Source organism: Panicum virgatum, chromosome 8K (genome assembly GCF_016808335.1).
Source record: "Panicum virgatum strain AP13 chromosome 8K, P.virgatum_v5, whole genome shotgun sequence".
Lineage (NCBI taxonomy): Eukaryota > Viridiplantae > Streptophyta > Magnoliopsida > Poales > Poaceae > Panicum > Panicum virgatum.
This window is the reverse complement of record NC_053143.1, coordinates 15214325-15231570: the sequence shown is the minus strand read 5'-3', so window position 1 is coordinate 15231570 and position 17246 is coordinate 15214325. Positions and strand designations below refer to the sequence as shown.

The 17246-nt window shown below is 50.3% G+C and overlaps 1 protein-coding gene across 3 annotated transcripts; it reads right to left on the bottom strand.

Moving 5' to 3' along the window:
* Positions 1-9010: 9010 nt before the first annotated feature.
* LOC120644033 (receptor protein-tyrosine kinase CEPR2-like) lies at positions 9011-14966 on the bottom strand. 3 transcript variants are annotated; one of them, XM_039920566.1, is made up of 3 exons: positions 14702-14966; positions 9781-12405; positions 9011-9682 (listed from the first exon to the last, which is right to left on the bottom strand). In XM_039920566.1, exons 2-3 carry the CDS (start codon positions 12317-12319, stop codon positions 9312-9314), a joined length of 2910 nt encoding a protein of 969 aa, XP_039776500.1. In that variant the 5' UTR covers positions 12320-12405; positions 14702-14966; the 3' UTR covers positions 9011-9311. The 3 variants fall into 3 exon arrangements, with proteins under 3 accessions (XP_039776500.1, XP_039776502.1, XP_039776501.1); XM_039920568.1 differs by lacking the exon at positions 14702-14966 and adding an exon at positions 12504-12601; XM_039920567.1 differs by lacking the exon at positions 14702-14966 and adding an exon at positions 12514-12601.
* Positions 14967-17246: the final 2280 nt, after the last annotated feature.

The following is a 17246-nucleotide window of genomic DNA, read 5'->3' as shown; positions in this document are numbered from 1 at the left end:
AACTTGTTTTTGGCCTAGATTTTGCGTTTTAGCTCCGTTTTAGGCATTCTTTATGTCCACGCGATCATTGTAATGCGTAGAATAGTATTAAACTAGTTTAGTGTGCTGTTTTTATGTATTGATGTACTGTTCCTTAGCATTTGTTAGTGTTTGCTTGTATGCTTATTGTGTGTCTTGCTTTTGGCCATATGTTCGTGAGTAGACGCTGATCCAGTTGAGGAGCCCCAGTACCAGTACCCGGAGCAGCCATCTTCTGACCAGTTTGAGCAGCAACAGGAGCAGTACGAGGAAGGCAAGTATAACATGAACACCACCTATCACTTTTAAATACATTTTCATACTGCATTTTAATATTGTATGCCTATAAGGACTTTCCTAGCCACTTTATATCCTTTATATATATCCTTGGGTTGCATTTTGGTTAGTTGTACTAGGTGCCGCGCTATAACACACTTGGTCCTTTTTAATTAATTTGATTAATGGTTTATGCAACTTAATTCTGGGAGTGGCCCTCTGTGCTTCGTGCTTGGGTGGCTCACGTCTCGTTAAAATATGTTTTGTTAGAAACTTGGTTTAGGGGGCCAGCACGGTGCTTAGTGCTTGGTTGGCCACTCTCCATAAGGACCGGTTCATGGAGCGACAACCTAGGACAACAGCGCTACCACAAGGCTAGAATGGGATGGACTTGGCGTAATAATTTGGTCTTTTTGGTTTGGAGTAACTTACCTGCGGGGCAGGGGCGGTAAGCTTCTATGGCCCTCGTGCTGAGTGGACTCGTCTGTGCTTCATGTCTTGATGCCCACTAGACCTGCTCCATAGTCGCCGATCCACCCTCGCGGTTACTCCTTACCAACGAGATTTTTTGTAAAGGCCTCGTAGTGAGTCGCTAGCCATCTCACCTAAGGAAGTGTGATGAACAACTGGCGTAGCTCACGACTTGTGGGTAAAGATGTGCAACCTCTGCAGAGTGTAAAACTGGTATACTAGCCGTGCTCACGGTCATGAGTGGCCCAGATTCTCCTTTTGATTAGTGGGGTTATCTTCCTTTGACGAGGCAGGTTTCCCCGGGTGGCTTGGTTCGGTTTGGTTCTCAGTAGTATCATGATTAATTTTGATTAATTACTATGTAACTGGGTTTATGGTAATTCACCAACTTGTAGTAATTAGCTTTAATAAAATTTTGCCAAGACTTAAAAGCTAATGCAGTTGAGTCAGCCAACCTTAGAGCCTCATAGTTTGTGTTATACTTGTTGAGTACAAGTTGTGTACTCACTCTTGCCTCTTCTCTACTTTTTTCTCTTAGATACGCTACTGCTGCTCAGTTCCTGCCGACGCGAGGGAGTTGGCTCAGCGCTACCAGGACTACGAGTACTTCTAGGCGTTCGTCTCCCAGTCGACGTCCCTGTGGCACCCTACTCAGCTTTGGAGATTTTTATCGTTTATGTATTACGCTTCCGCATACTCTATATCAGACATTTTTTCATTATTGTAATAAATAATATTCGTACTCGCTTTATTATATCTTTTTATGTGATATGTGATGTGATATATTGTTCATTCTGTTGTATATACGTGTGACTTGATCCTGGCACGTATATGAATGCTCGGTTTATGTCCTTTTATAAACCGGGTGTTACAGATACTTCGGGGCTAAGCAAAGCAAATAGAGATTTAAGGAAGGATTCTCCGTCCTATCCTTTCCCTCGAAGAAATCTCGAAGATAACGACGTCCAACGGGGTGCAATCGTGAAAGGTATAAACTCCAGAAGACTTGGGGAGAAAGGAGAACGCGAGGCGGCGAGAAAATGGGCCAGGCCGGCCGGCCTGGGCCTATTGAGCCGGCCGGCCCAGGCCCTTTTCTGGGAGTCTCGGCCTCCCCTTCGACCTAGGGTTTCCTGAGGCTATTTAAAGACCCCTCCCACAGGCTCACGGAGAAGATCAATTCGGGAGACGACGCCAAGGAGCAGAGAAGATAGAGGGACACCTCTCGGAGAGCCGAGGGTCGTGCTAGTTGTCTAGGGGCTTCCCTAGCTGATGTGGGAACCTTGCAAGGAAGACCACGTCGGAGTTCTGGAGCTAGGATCATCAAGATCAAGGTAGGGCCCCAGTTGTGATCTTGTGATGTACAATCATTCATGGTTAAGTTACTTGTGATTCTGAATTTTTAGCGACCATGTTCTCTCTTTTGATTTCGTTCTTTTCTTTGGGTTTGCTTCATCCTAGATCTATTATCGAGATAGATCACTTAGCATGATCTTGTAGTCATGGTGGCTAGAGGTTCATGACAGAACTACCAAAGGGGGTTCGACTTGCTTCAGGGTGCTTTCGACCAAAGGGGGGCGTCATGACAGGGCGTTGCTTTAAATAGATGGGGTATCGAAGGATTGGATTGGAGATTTTGGGTTTAAAGATGCTTTTCATTGAGATTCACATCTGTCTTGTTTCACTACATCTGACTTGAACTACAACATATGCATGATCTAGGTGATCTAGATTGGTTATCTCTAACTTTCTCTTGCTACCTTCGGTGTTTGCTGTTTTTAGTAGATTAGATTCGTTTTACACCACCTCAACACAAAGGATTCTCTATGTTAGTAGATTGTTTCTTGTATCTTTGGTTCCGTGGATTGATAAAGCTTGGGGGAATACTCTAAAGGAAATGCTACACGATCCCGTGCGCTTGCGGTATATAAATAGGGGCGATAAGGAGCGTCAACAAATTTTTGCCTCCGGTGATCACTGGACCATCTAGACCCCCTCTGCACCTCCGCAGGACTGCCACGAACCTTCCTCGGTGGATCAGCAGCCCGGGAAGCCCCTGCGTCGACCTGTCTGCGTGAGCGACGTCGACCACCGCCGCCGGACCTCAACGCCGACGCCCTGCACGACCTCCCTGCTCGAATCCGGGCCTCGGTGAGCACCAGCCATTGCCCCTATCCTTGTTGCGCTAGATTTAGTAGGTCGTAGCCCACCAAAACGGCCGGAACTCCGTTCACCGGTGCTCTGCCGCCGCCGCGCCGCCTCCACCGCCGAGCTCCACGCTCCGGCCATCCCCTACCCGTGCACGAGGCCCCAGTGGATCACGCGTGTCACGCTTATCCCGCCCAACCCAAACCCGAGTAGTTTTGAGCCCGGGAACGCCTAGAACGCCGAACTCCGGTGAACCCCAAGCCGCGCCGCCGCGGGAACTCCAGCTCGCGTCGCCGCCCCGCGCGCCCAACCAACCCTGCGCCATCCGATCCCAGATCAACGGCCCAGAACAGATCCAGCCGAGTCAACTCAAGTGGATAACAGTCACCGCCAGCCCCTTTTGCTAAAGAGCCCCTGGGTTTTCTCAGAATCAACCCACAGTCTGGGCCTGTTCAAAAATAATTCCAGTTTGGCCTAGTTTCTTGCACCGAACCCCCTGAGTTTCCTAGTTTTTGAACCCGCAGTCCAGCCCGGTTGTTTTAGTGCTTTAGCCCTCGGGTCTTTTCTGTTTCTAAATTTTAGTCCCTTGTTTTTTGCGAAAAACCCTGGAAACTCTATTTTTCTTGCAGAAAAGCCCCTAGATCTTGTTTTAAGCCTAGATTTCGCGTTCTAGCTCCGTTTTAGGTGTTCTTTATGTCCACGCAATCGTTGTAATGCGTAGAATAGTTCTAGCTTAGTTTCGTTTGCTATTTTTATGTATTGTTGTACTATTTCTTAGTGTTTGCTTTTATTTGCATGTATGTGTATGTGATGGACTTGTTTTGGCGTTGCGATCGTGAGTAGACGTTGATCCTTCGGAGGAGTACCAGTACCCAAAGCAGCCACCGTCTTCAGAGCAGTTTGAGTAGCAGGAGAACTTTGAGGAAGGCAAATATAACATGAACAACACCTATCATCTTTAAATACAATTTCATACTGCATTTTAATATTGTATGCCTATAAGGATCTTCCTAGCCACTTTATTACCTTATATATATCTCTTGGATTGCATTTTGGTTAGTTGTGCTAGGTGCTGCACTCTCACACATGGTCCTTTTTAATTAAATTGTTAATGGTCTTATGCAACTTAATTCTGAGCGTTACCCTCTGTGCTCTATACTTGAGTGGTTTACGTCTCCTTAAAACATGTTTTTCTAGAAACTTGGTTTAGGGGGCTCGCACTGTGTTTTGTGCTAGCTACTCTCCATAAGGACCTTACGTCATTAAAGCGACAACCTGGGACAACCGCACAACCACAAGACTTGAATGAGATGGTCTTGGCTTACTAATTAGGTCTTTTTGGTTTGGAGTAACTTACCTGTGGGGGCAAGGGTGGTAAGCTTCTATGGCCCTCGTACTAAATGGCCTCAACTGTGCTTTGTGTCTTGATGCCCACTAGACCTGCTCCATCGTCACCGATCCAACCCTCGCGGTTACTCCTTACCAACGAGATTCTTTGTAACGGCCTCGTAGTGAGTTTGCTAGTCATCTCACCTACGGAAGTGTGATGAACAACTAGCGTAGCTCACGACTTGTGGGTAAAGATGTGCAACCTCTGTAGAGTGTAAAACTGGTATACTAGCCATGCTCACTGTCATGAGCGGACCGGATCCTCCTTTTGATTAGTGGGGTTACCTTGGTGGTTTCGGTGTGGTTCTCAAAAGTTCTTAATTAATTTGATTAATTTCTATGCAACTGGGTTATGGTAATTTCATCAACTTGTAGTAAATTGCTTTAATAAAATTTTGCCAAGATTAAAAGCTAATGCAGTTAAGTCAGCCAACCTTAGAGCCTCATAGTTTGTGTTATACTTGTTGAGTACAAGTTGTGTACTCACTCTTGCCTACTCTACTCTTTTCCTCTTGTTCTCTTTGGGGACACCCTTCCGCTGCTCAGTTCCCGGCGACGCGGAGGAGTTCACCCGGAGCTACCAGGAGTACGAGGACTTCTAGGCGTTCGTATCCCAGTCGACGTCCCTGTGGCACCCAGCTTCCGAGAGTTCCATACCTGTTTTACGCTTCCGCATACTTTGTATTAGACACTTTGTCATTTATGTAATAAATAACATTCATACTCACTTTATTATATCTTTTTACGTGATATGTGCTGTGATATACTGTTCATTCTATTGTATATATGTGTGACTTGATCCTAGCACGTATATGATTGCTCGGTTTATGTCCTTTTGTAAACCGGGTGTTACAGCGGCCGTCGTGGCTTGAGCCGCGCCTGCCGCGGCATTGTCGTCGATGCCGCTGTCGTGCTCCCCTAGCACGGCGATGAAGCATTCCTGAGTCGGGTCGTAATCCCCCTCGCTGGAGCCGTTGGAACAGGTGAGGCAGTAATCTGCCGCGGCCGGAAACGATAAGAATGCCTCGAGGTCATGGATCCCGGAGTAGTCCCACCCCGAGTTCACGTGATCCTGCGCGGGGATAGGCCCTTCATCGGCGGAATCGAGGTATGAGCTGTTAGGTGTTGACGCTATGAGGTTGCGGATCGAAAGCAGATGATGCCTGGGCAAATCCTCGTACGCGCTCATGTTGGTGCTGACATACGACACGTGGGTCATGGCAGAGGACCGCATCCCGTGAGGGTAGAGCGGTGGCTCAGACGCGCCCTCCCCTGTCAGCGTTGCAGTTGGGTTTGGTGATGAGGTGGTGGCGCTCCCCATCGTGGTTTCTATTTGTGGTACGCTAGCTTCGACCCATGCAGGGAGGCTAGGGCGCGCCACTATGCGCCGTTCCATGCGTGCTCGCCGGGCGCGCTGGCCCGAGCGCCTCTGGCACCGCAGCTGCGGTGCCGGGACGTCGGGGTTGCTTCGGGGCGTGAGGAGCTCCATAAGGTAACCGTTGCCGGTCGCCCTGAACTCAAGACTCCCGAACCGGATCACAATTCCCGCTGGGAACGGATCCGATGCAGCCATCGGGAACCGTCTTGACATGTCCGCCATCTGGAGAACAAGCAGGAGTAGAGAGTGATCGTCACGCAGCCCCCTACCTGGCGCGCCAAGTGTCGGTGTCCGGACCTCGCGGCCCAATACCAACTAGTAATGTGCTGCGTGTCCCTGTCTCCAGATGGTTGATGCAAGAGAAACACAATGACACCGGGGTTATCCTGGTTCCGGCCGAGGGGGCCGTACGTCCAGCAAAGGAGGATGTGCTGTGTTACTTGCACCGGGGTGCTTGTAGTAGGGGTACAAGCTTGAGCGAGAGAGGGAGAGAAGCTCCCAAGTCCCTGGATGTACTAGGGTTTGATTGAGGCGAGTGCCAATATCAAAGGTGATGAGCATGAGTGCGGGTGTGTGTTCGTTCATGTTCCCCCGTGCTGGGGGGCTGCCTCCCCCTTTTATAGACCAAGGAAGGAGGAGTTACACGTGTAAGATATCTACGGGGCCACCCTTCTCCCTCCCGATTCAGGGGAGAACAGTGATCGTTCCTGTCGCCGAGTGCTACGGAGCATGACGTCGGGCGTGGTCGCCGTCCTCGCGAGTTCTTTGGCTGTTCCCAGGGCATGTCCATGTTCTGTGGTGCCAGATGATGACGTGGTGGCAACTGCGGAGTTCACAGAGGCTGGCGTCGGATGAGGTGGGGCGTCGGGGGTGCGGAAGACTCAGGTCTTGCCCTGGTCAAGAGCCGTACTGTATCCGAGGGTCGCTGCCCATGCATGCCGAGGGTACTGCAGGGGAGAAAAGTACAAGGATAGGCGGCACAATGGGGGACGGTGTGGCAGGCGAGTCCGCACAGGGCGCCGCAGACCTGCCCTGCGCCGGGAATAGCGGTACAATGGCGGGCGCAGGCTGACGTAACACCGGTCACATCCGCTGTGCGGCATGGCGGTCGATGCCAGCTGACGCCGTCTGCCCCTTCCCCATGCTGCGGAGTGGTTGGCAAGTTAATGTGCCCGTCCCATCGGGTGGTTGGGCCGCCGCCCCAGTCTGCCGAGGGTGGTCTCGAGCGAGGCGGAGATTTCCTCCGCGCCGAGGCCCTGCGGGGGGCTCGGTTAAGGAAGCCTCGAGCAAGACGGAGATTGTTCCACGGCTGGCGAGGCCTCGGCGGGGCCGTACCGTGGTGATGGGCCATGGGCCGAATCGTGACTTAAGCTTCCTGTTCCTAGAGCGGCTTTGGGCATCTGAGTTGGGCGTCGGTACTGCTCCAGAAAAGGAATCGGCCCAGGTACCTATCCTGCTTTGCGCGTTTGAGAGTGTTTTAGCCCAGAGTTAGGGTGCCCCATAATTATGGCACCCGACAGGCCAAAACTAATATAAATATAATAATATGATACATTTTATGTTATATATATTTATATTATTTTTTGCACAACTAAAGGATACTAAATAATCGTAGTCTCGGTACCGTAAGTGTTTGCATGGTTTTCTGCGTGATGGATGAAGATGATATAATGTTACACGTTATCTTTACATTTACATGAAAGTAAAGATAAGTGGGTACCGAACATTACTATGAAAGCCAAACTAATATCTACTATTTCTAAAGCAAGCAATGTTTTCTTAATCTGTCAATTGGAATCCTAATTGGAGTTCGGACAAATCAACCCGAATCCCAATAAGAACACGGACAATTAATATCTCACACAATCACAGGATGACCTGTACATGAAGTGAATAAACACAAAATTGATGGTATTACGTAGGTCTATTATATTAATTGTAACAACGTACGGGTACTATACTAGTATATATAACATACGTATTTCAGCCTCTACTTCTGTGCCTTCCTATTTTCTAGTAACTGGTAATATTTATTGAATTACTACATTTGCGGTACTAATTTTAATTGTCTTTTTTCATTGCATGGGTTTCATGGTTTATAGAGCCATTAAAATAATTGTTGCAAATATAGTATCGATGGTTCACGCGTATTGGTCATACAGAGTGATTACATATATAATATACAAAACTATTTGGCAAAAACACAAAAACACAATCGTAAAAAAAAGGCAATACACAACACACACTCTACTATCTTTGTGTTCTCTCTCAATCGCTACTCTGAATTATTGAAAAGATTAATCGCTGCTCTCTTCCATCTAAAATCGTTGCTCTGCCCTCTCTCTCTCCCGTGCTTTCTCTCAATCGCTGCTCCCTCTCTCCAATCACAGCCATGGCCTTCAATTGCTGCTTCCTCTCTCCAATGATAGGTAAGGCATACAGCAGGCCCCTGCACCTGGTGAGGGGATGCCGCTGCTCCCGTCGGCGCATGCAGTGAACCAAGGACGTTGCGGTTTGGGCGGGGACATCGTGACACGTGCAGACGTATCGAGTCGTCAGTCCTGCGGTCAGGGCTCACGCAGGGCTGCAGCTCGGGTGGGATCGGTCGGAGTAGGGACACGGAGAGTACCGACAACGCAAGCAAGAGGGGATCCGGCGGGTCTTTCAGCTGAGGCGAGGTAGCAGTGTAGTTCGAGTTCATCTTGGACACCAACAGGCGGTCGGACAAAGAACGAAAACTGTCAGAACACACTGAAATAAGAATATGTTCCAGCCCTATCTGTCAAGGAGAGATGACGTACTAAAGTCAAAATATCGCATAAACGGTCTGCTCTTTATAAGTAGGTAAAGATAAGCACACCGGTTGTGTCCAAAAAATTTTATGTCCCTTGTTAAAAAAAATATTCCAACCTAATTGTTTTCTATAGTATTTTCTCCATTCCAAACTATTAGTCATTTTGACTTTTCTATATGCATAGTTTTTATTATGCATATAGATATATGTTATGTTTAGATGCATAAGAATTTTTTTTTGTATCTACTAGTAAAAACTAAAATGACTAATAATTTAAGATGGAAGAGTAGTTGTTCCTTAAAACAGTGGTCTTAGGATCAGAAGACTATTCAAGTTAGCTTCGTCTATTACTCTCTCGTCATAGTATGAGTTGATGTTACTACCATATAAATATAACATTCATTTGTTCCATGCATGTTGGTGGAGAGTACCCAGCAATGCACAAGCGACAGTGACCAATAATTAATCTAAATTAATAGATGCTTGTTGACCGTACAAAGGTCAATCGATATATGTCATAAAAAAAAGTTCAATCGATATACATGAATATAATTTGAATACTGTTAAAGTAGTTGCGATTTTACAGCAATTGTAAGTACTATATTGTTGGAGAAATAAGAAATTAGAGGTCAAAATATAATTTAGATCTTTTTCGACCAAAATATGGCTAATTCAAGGAGGAGGCACTTTTAATTATAATTGTACAAAATACCTGCAGGTACATACATGACCCTATAGATGGTTCTATCACGAAGAAAATCAGTAAAATCACAGTTCGGAGATCAACGCAGGAGCAGAGGCATCCGTGGGTGGGCGATCGGCAGAGCCTGCTCCAAAAATTCAGCGGTTGCCGCTGCAGATCCTCGCCGGCGGCTGCCCACGCGGGCTGCAGGGCCCCGCGCCGGCGTCGGTGAGCATCTTCACCACGTCCCTCATGGCCGGCCGCCCCGCGGGCAGCTTGGCGGTGCAGAGCACGGCGATCCTGAGCACCTTGACCATGTCCTCCCGCTCCCTCGCCGTCGCCGCGACGCGCGGGTCCAGGACCTCGTCGAGCCTCTCCGCGGCGAGCTTGCCGGCCAGCCAGGAGACGATGTCCCTGCCCTCGCCGAACCCCGGGTCGATCGGGCTCCGCCCGGTGACCAGCTCCAGCAGCACCACGCCGAAGCTGTACACGTCCGTCTTCTCCGTCACCTTGAGCGAGTAGGCCAACTCTGCGAACGAACTCCAGCTGATCAGTAGCCAGTAGGGGACGAGATCGAAATCGAATCCATGACGGCGTCAGAGCGCGAGAGCAAGAAGGCTCGCTCACCGGGGGCGAGGTAGCCGTGGGTTCCGGCGAAGCAGCTGAGCTCGGAGTCGGAGGAGTCCTCGGCGATCCTGGCGATGCCGAAGTCGGCGATCTTGGGCTCGTAGTCCTCGTCGAGGAGGATGTTGGTGGACTTGATGTCGCGGTGGATGATGGCCGGCGTGCAGTCGTGGTGGAGGTACATGAGCCCCTTGGCGGCGCCGTGCGCGATCCGGCACCGCCGCGGCCAGTCCAGCTCCGGCCGCCCGCCGCCGCCGCCGCCCTTGGCCGCCTCCCGCCGGAGCGCCTGGTGCAGGTTCCCCCGCGGCATGTACTCGTAGACGATGAAGTGGAGCTCGCCGCGCGACAGGCACGCGTGCAGCTTGAGGATGTTCCGGTGCCGGACCTTGCCGAGGATGGCCATCTCCGCCGCCATCACCCGCCCCGCGTCGCCCTTCCACAGCCGCTTCACGGCCACCACGCCGCCGCGGCCCTTGAGCTCCAGCCGGTACACGCGCCCCGTGCCGCCCGACCCGATCAGGCTCTCGTCCCCGACGCCGCAGATCTCGTCGGCGTCCAGCTCCAGCGGGTGGAACGACTCCAGCTTCCACTGCCCGCGGCCGCCGTGCTCCACGTCGCGCCTCCTCAGCTCCTCCTGCTTAAAGCTCCTGTAGCTCACGTGCAGGATGCCGGCCACGAGCAGCAGCGTAGCCGCGACGAGGACCGGCACGAGCACGGCGGACCTCCTGGCGAGGCCGCCCCTGTGGCCGCCGCCCACGTCGCAGGCGGCGACGAGCTCTGACCGGCCGTCCACGCAGAGCCCCGGGTTCCCCGCGAACGCCTCGTCGCCGGCGATGACCAGCAGCCCCGGCGGCACGCTCCCGGTCAGCCGGTTCGCGGAGAAGTCGACGGAGCTGAGCTTGAGCGCCTGGAGGCTCGCCGGGATCGCTCCGGCGAGCTGATTGTGCGACAGGTTCAGCGAGTTGAGCGACGCCAGCAGCGACAACGAGGCCGGGACCGGCCCCGTCAGCGCGTTCCGGGAGACGTCGATCTCGACGAGCCTGGCGCAGCCGCCGATGTCCGCCGGCAGCGCGCCGGTGAGCGCGTTTTCCTCCAGGTGCAGCGCTGTCAGCTGCGACAGGCTCCCGATCGCCGCCGGGATCGGGCCGGAGAAGGAGTTGTTGGACAGGTAGAGCTTCTGCACCTGACCGAGACGGCCGATCTCCGGCGGGATCGCGCCGCCGAGGTTGTTGTTCTGCAGCCACAGCTGGTTCAGGTTCTGCGCCTGGCCGATCAGCGGCGACATGGCTCCAGTGAACCCGTTGTCGGAGACGTCGATGATCGTCGCCGCCGGGAGCCCCCACAGCCCCTCCGGGAGGCTGCCGGTGAAGCGGTTCTTGTTGATCCGGAAGCGCTGCAGGCTCTTGCACGCCGAGTACTCCTCTGGGAACTCGCCGGAGAAGCCGTTCTGGAGGGCGAGGAGAAACTGGAGGCTCCTGCCGTGGCACAGGAACCTCGGGAACGGGCCCGTGAAGCCGTTCTCGGAGATGTCGACGCTGTTGAGCGGCGAGAACCGGCCGAAGTTGGCTGGGAACTCGCCGGAGAACCCGTTCTCGTAGATGGAGAAGCTCGTCAGGGACCGCAGGTCGCCCCATTCCTCCGGGATCGGCCCGGACAGGTTGTTGTGGTAGAGCTGGATCACCGTGAAGCCTTTCAGCGCGGCGAACGCCGCCGGGATCCCGCCTCTGAGCTGGTTCCGGGACACGTCGATCTCCCGGAGCTTGGTCAGCTTCCCGAGCTCCGGGGGGAGCTCGCCGGTGAGGTTGTTCTTGTAAAGCTCGATCTGCCACAGGTTCCGGAGGTTGCCGATGGCCGCCGGGATCGGGCCGGCGAGGTTGTTTGTCGACATGTCCAGCGTCTCCAGCGCGGTGAGCCCGAAGATGGAGTCCGGCATCGCCCCCGTCAAGCTGCTGCCGGCCAGGTACAGGTACGTCAGGTTCTTGAGGTTGCCGATGCTCGCCGGCGTCTCCCCTGGGTCGTAGCTGTTCATGCCGACGCTTAGCGTGGTGAGGCCGGACAGGTTGCTGACCCACGCCGGGAACCGCCCAGTGAAGCCATTGCTGGCGACGTCGAGGACCTCGAGCGCCGCCAGCGACGACAGGTCCGGCAGCTCCCCGGAGAGGCCGTTGCACGACAGGTTCAGGAACTGGAGCTGAGTGCACCCGCCCAGCTCAGGCGGCACGGGCCCCGACAGCGCGTTGGCGTCGAGCTCCAGCCGCGTCAGGCCGCGCAGGGCGCCGACGGACGGCGAGATCCCGCCGGAGAGGTTCATGGTCGAGAGAGAGATCTCGGTGACCGTGGCGGAGCCGTCGCCGCACCGGACGCCGAAGAAGTGGCACGGCGAGGTGGCGTTCGTCCATGACGCGAGGTGGTTGAGAGGATCGTTCAGGCCGGCCTTGAATTGGAGGAGGGCGTGTGTCTGGTGGTCGATTTGGCAGCTCGAGCTCAGGAAGAGGGAGAGGAGTGTGATCAGAGGGAGGCAGACAAGGATGGGCCTTCTCATTGCAAATAGATGGTGCTGGCAGATCTCTGAATATGTTGATTACATGGGTTCTTGGTGCTGCACTGAATATCCGCGTTTCGGAGGACCTGAAAAAGAAGAGAAATAAAAACTAGTTAGCAATCCATCAAATTCTTAGCATATTCAAACTCGATGCACATCACAAGTTTTTTTGATTGATCTGCACTTGTCCTTTCCTTCTGTTTTTCAAGCCTCTCACTTGTCTGCTCTGTTTGAACTCTGAACTCTGAACTCCATTCAGTAGTTCAGTATTGGGCTTCAGGCCCACACGATGGAATGAAACACACAAAATTTAGAACAATTATTAAATTCTTTATTGATTGAAAATTTATACTCCTACAAGATCGTAGGAAAAGGCTAATGTCGTTTTCAAACGCTGTGTTTAATTGGTATGTCATTTGGACACCCCAAAGTTGCTTTCTCTGTTACATGTTCAGAGACGATGACCTGCCAGCTACCACCTTCCACTCCCTCTGCTCTGTTCTGTTGCCCTCGCTTCACCAGGACCAGAAAATTGCACTAGATTGCCCCATGGCACTGCCGGACCACCCATATTCACCTCCACCGAGTTAATTGCGAAACCGGGCCGAAAAGCCGGAGCACTCACCAGATGTATAATGGGATCAGATGATGAAATGCATCACCAGGATAAAAAGAAGGTGGTCAAGGGCTCAAAGCCATTTTCAGTGGGAATATACTATTCCACTTACTATTTTAGCGAGCCATCAGTGTCTAAGATGACAAATGGCCCAAGATCATAGTGTTTTGGCAGGATAACAAGTGCAACCTAGAAATGACACGTCGTGAGGGGGGGTGGGGGGGGGGGCATGTAAAGAGAAACTTGGTGGCGGTGGAATTCGATCCAAATATGGTATCAGTTCCTAGAGGCACAGTGAAGAAAAGAAGAATTCGGCCTAACTTTTTTCGCCCTGTGACCAAATTGTAAAAGAATTATCTGTGCTTTCGGCCTAGCTATAAAAAAAATGTTTTTCTGTTCTAACTCCACTGACTAATTCTTCGGAGTATCATGTACTGTATGATCACTGCGTGAAAAGTGACAACTAATCTACCACTTTGGCTTAAACTTTGGACATATGTTGCATGTTGGAATACTTTATTTATGGAATATGATATTTGATATATATGCGTTGATTCTTACTTATCATGTCAAGTAAATACAATATTGCAGATGTGCTGACAAAGGCTAAATCAAGAAATAAATAATCCTCACTTCATTAGCAATATACAAATATTGTATTCACTTTTCACGAACTTTTATACAAATACTAATTCAAGTTATGTTCAGCGAGTGTATGTTTGGCAAAAGTTTGCACACCCATCCATCATCTTTGCTGTTTCTTTGATCTTTTATTAAAAAAAAATAATGCATCAAACAACTTTTGAACTGATATTATTTGTGATCAGTATGTTTGGAAGCATATTCATAATCTCTGAACAGGTGCATATATCGATCGGCTGGGTGTAACATGATGGACTTTTAGAACCCTACATGCCGCAAAATCAGCTAGAGTCGTCAAATCAGTTTGTGCCATGCAACCAGACAGCAACATGCCGGGTTCATTTCTGGTGGTGAGTGGTGACACTGACACGACTAGAAAAACCAGTTATTGCATTCAGATGCAGAATTTTTTTTAGTCCCGAATCTCCTATATATATTTGTCCAATCAGGTCATTTCACTCAAGTCCAAGGTCACTAGGAAAAAGAAAAGAAAGAAATCAAAATTATTACCGGGTGATGAACTGAAAAAAGAAAGATATATATTCCACATGCTGACAGAGGAAATATACTTGTGCAGTAGGACTAGTAGCGGCCTAGCTACATCCTCTGGAATATAGGTGCAGAACACCCCAACCACATACTCCCTGATGTTTCCTCTTCCACAAGCTACTCTTGTGTCCAGGAAAAAAATGATTGGAGTTATGGAACCTTCTGCTGGACAGATAGAGGTCTCACAAAAAGAAAAAAAAACATCAAGTAGAAACGAAACGGGAGTTGAGTCTGGGAAACCCCGCAGCAGGATTCAGAGGATGGCATGTACTACAATACAATTCAGGTGGCGAAAGAGCGAGGTACGAAGCGGATCGGCTTAGGCATCTCTTGGAAGAACTCTGTGCTAGCAGAGAGGTAGTAGATAGGGTGCAACTAGCTAGCAAGAGAGGCAATCTAGGGAACCAAACAGGCAAATGCTCATTATACACTAACCATCCACCATGAACAAGGCCTAGCTACACGGCCTAACAGCATGCACGCACGCAAGGCCACCGGTCGCAATTTCAGAGCAGAGAGGGCAGCAACAAGAAAGCACGGTTATCACCAGCTCAGGTGCATAGAGAGATCGATACCTGTCGGCTGGCCCTCCTGTTCGTTCTTGTCCACGAGCTTGCGGCCTCTCTGGCTGCGCCGCCTCTGCTCCTCTAGCTCCTCAGCTCACCGACGACGAAACACGGCGGAGCAGCAGGACGGAACGGAACGGGGGCGGAGGAGTGCGCGCGCGCGCGAGAGAGAGAGAGAGAGAGGAGAGAGAGAGAGAAAGCAGTGGGCGTACGCGAGTGAAGGAAGGGAGGAGGATGGAAATCAAGGCTGGCTGTGACCTGCTGATGTCGTCGCGCGCCGGCAGCTTCTGATACGGGCTGTGTTTAGTTTCTCCAAAGTTTCCAAACTTTCTGTCACATCGAAATATTAAATATAGCAAATGATGTATGCATAGAACACTAAATGTGGGTAAACAAAACAATTTATTGCACAGTTTGGATGTACGTTGCGAGATGAATCTTTTAAGCCTAGTTAGCCCATGGTAGGACAATATTTACCACATACAAACGAAAAGTACTACAGTTTTTTTCAACTTCACTTTTCGCAAACTTTTCGCATCTAAACACAGCCACGGCCGTGGAGGGAGGGAGCCGAGATAGGGAAGAGGCTAGCAGCAGGGCCGTACCGGCAAATTCGAAGGCCCTGTGCGAAACTATGAACTGGACCCTAGTACCATCGTTGCGCCTGCGAGTGCCCAGTGAAATCCGGAAGGTGGAAGTGCAGACGTGACTTGTGCTGTGCCTGGCGAGCGGTTATAGTGGAAGCGAAAAAGATTGCACTGCGATCTGCAGATTTGATTGAAAGACAATGGTCAAGCGGCATATTTCCTCTTCTATGACATATTTGGGCTACAGTTTGCTTCGTATTGGATCAAAATATAACTAAAACAAAATCTACTATATAACTATACCTAGTATACTCGTTATATTTTGGGGCCCTAAAATTTGGGGGCCCTGTGCGGTCGCACGGCCCGCACGGGCCTAGATACGGCCCTGGCTAGCAGTAGCAGCTGCTGCTGTACTTGGATCCCTCGGTACTAATAAAGAAAGTTGTTTTGGATAGCGACAAGATCTCCAAAACACAATTTTGACTTTTTATTTCTATATAAATATTTATAAAAAAGTGTTATATAAATACATTTATAAAAGTATTTTTAAGAAAAATCTATTCATATAATTTTTGTATTTTAAAAGTCAACAACTTGAGAGTTATTCATGATTTATATTTTCAAAATTGAGCTCAAATCTTATGACTCCTTTTACTAGTATGGAGGGAGTATATCAAATCAAATGGCCATGGGATTGGCAAGCGGCGAGGCGACGGGACAAAACACAGAAGCCTGCTGGGTGTTGCTTGCGGGGGACTGCCGTTCCAGCCGGGGCACACCCCACGACCACTGCCCTTCTTCCCTTGGCTTTCCTTTGGCCTCGGGGCCGGACGGACGGAGGACCCCGGCCGGCGGCCGGATCCTCTGCGCCGGAACGTACGCATGCACGGTGGCTCGTGTTGGCTAAGTGTAAGTTTTTTCTTTTTTTGGCCTACTAGGCTGCTGGCTGTGGGTGATGAAGGGTGGACTTTTTCTGTTGGTCACGTGACGAGACAGGAATTATACATGCAGCGGGGCTGTCCGTCATAAGTCGCCTGCCGCCTTTACTTAGTGGCCCGTAAGCGTGTAACGAGACTCTTTTACCACGCTGTCTGTCACGTGAGAAGATTGGATTGTTGCGCATGCTCAAGTGGATCGGATGACCCAAAAACGATTATTTGCAGCCAAAGGACACAATGAAGAGGATACTGCTAGATACCTAGTACGGTAGTACTACCCTGCTTCGTGTAGGCACAGACACAGTATATGTAGAGCGTGTCCGAGCTTAATTACCGTGCTAGTTTCCCGGCATGTAATTAATGACGGTAAAATTAAATAAAGGAAGATGCATGACGGAATTAATGTTACCGTGCGATGGATCGAGTGACCTGGAGGCACGGGCAGGGCGACGTGGCAGCGGCTCCTTGCACTGGGAGAGCACGAGAGCTAGCGCACACACGCGCGCGCGGTCGGCGTCAGAGGCCGGTGAAAAGGCCCCCCCGGAAATGAGGTCAGCGGTGAGGCAACTCGTATCTCGTACGTGCTGATGGTGGCTTCAGCTTTTGATTTGGATCTCGTGTGCTAGCTAGCCACCTAGGCCTGCGCGTCACGGTCTCTAACAGGCAGCAGCTAGCCATTGGTACATGTACCAGCCATTAGCTAGTCCGATCCTTACACTACAATGCACGTAGGCAGGGATCAGTAGACAGGCCGGGTACAGATAATTAAGAACAACTAGTCTATCGACATGTGCTCCCGCACACTACATACATATTTAGCAGATTACTTTAGTCTATTTATATAATGACAAAGGTGGATATAATTTATTAGAAAAAGATAACAGATCCAATGACCATTATAATTAGAGTTGCCGAATTGATGGCTGTATGTTTTTGATTTTCGTGAGAACTTATAAAATTTCTCTATTTTTTTATTGTTTAACTAGAATTCTAGGTGTCTTCACCTAGAGGCTTTAAAAAGAGCCTCCA